Source organism: Lolium perenne, chromosome 4, assembly GCF_019359855.2.
Source record: "Lolium perenne isolate Kyuss_39 chromosome 4, Kyuss_2.0, whole genome shotgun sequence".
Taxonomy (NCBI): domain Eukaryota; kingdom Viridiplantae; phylum Streptophyta; class Magnoliopsida; order Poales; family Poaceae; genus Lolium; species Lolium perenne.
The window spans coordinates 331,316,797-331,322,763 of NC_067247.2; the positions used below are offsets into that span (position 1 = coordinate 331,316,797).

A 5,967-nucleotide genomic window follows, 5' to 3' on the forward strand; every position below is an offset into this window, starting at 1 on the left:
TCGATTTCTACTTGTTGTTGATGCTATTGAGTGAAACCATTGAACCAAGGTTTATGTTCAGATTGTTATTCATCATCATATCACCTCTGATCATGTTCCATATGATGTCTCGTGAGTAGTTCGTTTAGTTCTTGAGGACATGGGTGAAGTCTAAATGTTAGTAGTGAACTATGGTTGAGTAATATTCAATGTTATGATATTTAAGTTGTGGTGTTATTCTTCTAGTGGTGTCATGTGAACGTCGACTACATGACACTTCACCTTTATGGGCCTAGGGGAATGCATCTTGTACTCGTTTGCCAATTGCGGGGTTGCCGGAGTGACAGAAACCTAAACCCCCGTTGGTATATCGATGCAGGAGGGATAGCAGGATCTCAGAGTTTAAGGCTGTGGTTAGATTTATTCTTAATTACTTTCTTGTAGTTGCGGATGCTTGCAAGGGGTATAATCACAAGTATGTATTAGTCCTAGGAAGGGCGGTACATTAGCATAGGTTCACCCACACAACACTTATCATAACAATGAAGATTATTTAGCCGTATGTAGCGAAAGCACTAGACTAAAACCCGTGTGTCCTCGAGAACGTTTGGTCATTATAAGTAAACAAACCGGCTTGTCCTTTGTGCTAAAAAGGATTGGGCCACTCGCTGCAATTGTTACTCTCGCACTTTACTTACTCGTACTTTATTCACCTGTTACATCAAAACCCCCTGAATACTTGTCTGTGAGCATTTACAGTGAATCCTTCATCGAAACTGCTTGTCAACACCTTCTGCTCCTCGTTGGGATCGACATTCTTACTTATCGAAAATACTACGATACACCCCCCTATACTTGTGGGTCATCAAGGGCCTATTGCTGCTTGTTTGGAATTATCTGGGCGCTTTCGCGTTGTTACAATGAGTTGTGGTTGTGCCTCTAGGGCTCCCAGGACCCGGCTTATAAAGGCGCATGGATCTAGGGTTTACATGGAGAGTCCTAGCCGGAATACAAGTTGCCTAACTACGAAATATTACATTGCCGTGCACGTCAAGGATCCGCCTTCCATCAAGGCCGTACTGGATCCGGATACTCCTTCGTAGGTCGGTTGAGATCCGACTCCTTGCTCCTGGGTTGGACTTCATCCATCATGATCTACAGCAACTATGCCGCCCGATGGGCAACATGCCACATCACCACTTGTGGGCCACCCGGGCTTGCCGGATCTAGATCATACCGTTGATATACCCATAAAGTATACCCACAACACTCATGGGTGAAAAAGGTAAACCCTTGATCTCCATGATGATGCTCCCCAAGTATCCCTTGTAGTCATTATGAAGTGCATTCACCACCTCGAGGCAATCCAATGCCACCTGCACCGGTCCTACTAGAAGGTCATCAGCAATGTCCAGAGCTTCTCGACAAGCCAAAGCTTTTAAGCATCTAGGATCAGTAATACCCTCATAAACCGATTTTTGGACCTGCGGTCGGCCGACCAACGGCTAACACTGCCCAAAAATAATCTGCATATTTTGAGGGACAGGGCTTTATTTTAGTTTTTTTTAGGGAAGGGCTTTCTTTTTAGTGGAGGGAAAGGCGCTAAAAGAAAGCCCTATCAAGAAGCCCACCACTCGCACTCCTACTCGCAGAAAAAAAAAAGGAGAAACAGCCGCCTCTCATCCCCATCTCAGACTCCCGGCGAGCAGCGGCGCGACGGCTTCGTGACCTGCGACGGTCGATTCGACTTCCTGGAGGCACTGATCCGCCAGCCGGAGGAGAGTCCATGCCGCCAGGAGGAGGAGGAGAAGGCGAGCATGGCTGCACGGCGCAGGAGCACCCTCCGGCGACCGTCCGCGTCGACGAGGACGCTCTGCCCCATTGTACGCCGCCGCTCCCCGCCATTGCTCAGGTAGATCATCAGGTTTGCTCCACGCCTCTTCGATCCAGTCTCCGATACAGAGTAAATCGGGAACCCTAAACCAACCTTTTCTACCATTTACAGGAGAAAAGGCAGAGGCATCCAGAGGCGAGCCTTCCCGAGGGCCCCCTCGTCGAGATCCTTGCTCGGGTGCCTTACAGTTCGCTCTGCCGCTTCAGGTGCGTGTCCAAGCCGTGGCTTGCCCTCTGCTCTTCCCGGGACATCATCAAGAGGTCGCCACAGACCCTTTCGGGTTTCTTCTACTACGGCAGCAATGCCCTCCTCAGTTTTCGTAATTTGTCTGGGAGAGGTCTGCCTCAGGTCGACTCCTCTCTCCCTTTCTTGCGTGAGAGGTACAAATGCATTTTCGTCAAAGAATTCTGCAGCGGCCTTCTACTTTGCAAATGCTGGGAGTTGTGTTCCATGCGTGGAGAAAGCCATTATGTTGTGTGCAATCCTGCGACTGAAGAGTGGACGGTGCTGCCTCCTGTAGAATTTACGGCTCAAGATCTCAGCCACGCGTTTCACATTAAGCCAGTCCCAATGCTTTACTTAGGTTTTGACGCGGCTGTTCCATCCCGCTTTGTGGTGTTTGCGCCTCTAACCGTTGGTTGCCACGTTTCTGGAAAAATGGCAATCTTCTCATCAGAAACTGGACAGTGGACTTACGTGCAGAGTAAGTGGTCCTCCGGAACTGCTATAGATCACGCTTGTAAAAGACGTGTATTCCTGAATGGCACTTTGCATTTGACTACCCTTGATAAATCAATAGTCACGGTTGACATGGAGGGTAAAGTTTGGAGGGAGATAAAAATGCCAGATGGCTTGCCAACCGCCTCTGATATTGTTTCTATTGGGCAGTCTCAGGGGCGCTTGTATGTGTGGCAGGTAGATAATACTCATGATTGCCAGCTCTATATTTGGGTTCTTGAGGATTATGGTACTGGAAAGTGGGCCCTGAAGCATACCGTTAATGTTTTGGAACTGTTCGGAAGGCATCGTCCTGAAGATGCTGATTATTATATGATGTTTGCAATTCATCCAGATTGTAACGTGGTTTTCCTTACCAACATGAAGAAGGAAACAACAGTTTCATACGATTTGGATAAGCAGAAAGTGCATGTTATCTGCACTGAATTCATGTGTGGTCTACCTTATATTCCCTGTTTTGCGGAATTGCCCTCAGCTGGTCATTGAGAGTCAGTGCAGCACCACATACTCATAGTGGCAGAACATCTTCGTAAAAATCAGGGGCTGCTATGGGCCTACTCTTCTAATTCCATGCTGTTGCTTAGATATGTCCTAATTTCTATGTCTGCGGTTTGGTATTCCTATGTGTTGGTGTTCTGGTGCATGCCTTGTGTGGCTTTGAACTATGTTTATTAGCCAAGACTGTAAAGTAGTGCTTAGGTGTATGAATAAACCTAGTCATCTAGCCTATTTGCTATCATGTTGTACTAATTATTGTGGCCAGCCGTTTGCTTTTGCTCTGGGGTAATATAAGACATTGAGATAAATATATTCAATGTGTAGCTTGTTATCTATGATCGAATTTGTTTGCATTTGCACCTCTTTATTTCCACTTGTTTTATGAAAGTAAATATATTCAGTGTGCAGCTTGTTATCCATCAATGTTAGCCTTTTTTATGCATTTGTAAGCTTTGAGATGATTATCTGTGGATTATTTCTCGTCCATATTGCAACATATATATATGTAGGGTGCAGAAATATTAGTTTCTTTACTGAAACTCACATGGCCTTCCATACCGATATATGCACCTCTAGGGTGATTTTAATTCTTGTTTTGATATTGTTTACCATTTCGCTGCATGAATCCTGGTTGCCACTAAATTTCTGGTTTGCTTAACTTTGATTCTGAGACCTGCTCTTTACTGGAAGCTGATCACAGCCAACTTTTCCCTAATAATCACCACAGCTTTGGTGCTATTTAGTTGTAGCAGATGCTATTTCATATACCAAGTGATGTACACCAGAACATGGTGCATCGGAAACAAGGACCGCACACTGGATTCTGACTACTGCTTGTCAGTTTAAATATTTGTCGCACCCATCCAAAGATAAGGTTCTGTTTTAGCTCATGTCAGGCACTTGTTCAATCTGGAAGAAGAAACAGACGAGACTGTATATGCATGGCGATGCAAGGGAAGTTGAGAGTTCTAGCATCGGATGTCATTGCGTTACTTTTTTTTTAACAGGGAAAGGTCCCGAAGGACCGATAACTGCATTCATTCCAGCGGTGGGTTACAATTTACAAAAAGGTCCAAACAAACTAAAGAAAAGCTACCAGGACCTACAAATTTACAAAAAGGACCCAGAAACAGTAAGACGAAAATCAATCGAGTCCTTCTCCACCGCGACGATCTCTGCTCGAAATCCTGGCCGGAATCACCATCACCGGGGACGCACCACTTGGGATGATGACTCCGGGGAACGCCAGGTCGAAACAGTTGGATGGCCTCCGCATCGGCGACATGCCTGGAGGTAGAAAAGCAGCCAACAAGTTGTGGCTGAGGAGGGCCGCCCTTCGGCCATGAAGAGCAGGGGCAAGGCAGCTTTGGCTGCCGCAGGTCCCCTACTGAAGAACTCCCATGAACTCGTGCAGCTTTGATTCCCTGGAGCACAAATCTGGCCCGAATCCATTCCTCAAAGGCGTTACCATCTCCACGATGGCCACGCAGCAAGGAGTTGAAGACCCAAAGCAGAAGATCTGGGCTACACACATCAGGAGATTGAGATCTCCCATGGCCAGGAACTGAAGAAACCACATAGTATCCCAATCGAATTTATTGCAGCAAGAAAAAGAGGGGAATGAAGGAGCAAGGGCAGCCGAAGCAAATCCTCGCCATGGATTCGGCAGGAAGGTGCCGGCATAAGGTTCACCTCCACTCTCACCCCAACCATCTGCCTCGTCACAGAGCAACCAACGAAGATTCATGGAGGAGAGAGATTTAGTGGATCTGGATCCGACCGCCTTATTATTCGCCGGGGAGAGAAAAGCTGAAAGCAGACCTACTACTAAGAGAAGCCAGACCCCCCCTCCCACTCATCGCCGGCCACCATGGCCGCCGGCGACCAGGGAGAGAGGCCGGCGGGGGAGCCAAGAGAGGAAAAGCTCAAGCCGAGCACGTCTCCACAGGGTATTCTCGAGAGGAGAGGGGAAGAAAGCAACTCCGATCAGTTCATGGTGATGGCAGGGCTGTCATTGCGTTACTAACTGTGGGCTGTAGCTCTGCGCTGACAAATCCCAGACATTGCCAACAATCTTGACCTTCTGAGCATGCATGTGTAGTGTAGCGTTGAAATTTTGGCCTCGTTTATGTCTTTACATTATGGAAAATGATTCATATCCCCCGGAGGATCACACGCCTCCCAACCTCCTAGTGCGTGGCCGTTGGATGCGGACCATCGTGCGGACATGGACAGCCAAATCCATCATGCGGGACACGCACAGCCAGAGACAGCAAGTCAACAACCACATGTATGGGCCCCACACCTTGTCCCTTATTTGCTTGGAAACTGCTGGGCGTCCCCCGGGGGATCTGATTCCCCAGCCCCCGGGTCCCCAGCCGTCGGATCAACCATTTTGACGGTTAGATTTGCATGTAGCAAAAAAACATCTCCGGCAGCAAAAAATCACCCCCGGCAGCAAATGACTGAAGCAAAAAACGGTTCGTTCAGAAAAGAAAATAAAAAGGCTGGGCTCGCCGGAGACCTCGCCGGAGACCACGTAGCAAACATATTATGCAGATGTAGCAAAACCGTAAATAAATTGTAGCAAATTTTTTTATTCATATGCTGCAAATCCTCTAAGACATCTGGAGACATCGACGGGAAACTCGCCGAAGAAGTCACCGAAGAGCTAGCCGGATACCCCGTAGAAAACATATTATGCAATTGTAGCAAACCCACGAAAAAGTTGTAGCAAAAAATTATTCATAAGTTGCAAATCCCAAGACATCAGCTGGAGACCTCGCCTTCAGCCGACAACATCGCCGTCCAAAGTTGCAGCAACTCCATCTGCCCAAAGAAGCAACATCTGGAACCGC

General features: G+C 47.5%; 1 protein-coding gene across 2 annotated transcripts; it reads left to right on the forward strand.

Annotated features, from left to right (window-relative positions):
* The first annotated feature begins 1,595 nt into the window (after nt 1-1,595).
* LOC127296460 (F-box protein At5g49610) lies at nt 1,596-3,444 on the forward strand. 2 transcript variants are annotated; one of them, XM_051326542.2, is made up of 2 exons: nt 1,596-1,903; nt 1,985-3,444. In XM_051326542.2, the coding sequence occupies exons 1-2, from the start codon at nt 1,766-1,768 to the stop codon at nt 3,095-3,097; spliced, it is 1,251 nt and encodes a 416-aa protein (XP_051182502.1). In that variant the 5' UTR covers nt 1,596-1,765; the 3' UTR covers nt 3,098-3,444. The 2 variants fall into 2 exon arrangements, with proteins under 2 accessions (XP_051182502.1, XP_051182503.1); XM_051326543.2 differs by having other exon boundaries at nt 1,596-1,891.
* The last annotated feature ends 2,523 nt before the right edge of the window (nt 3,445-5,967 follow it).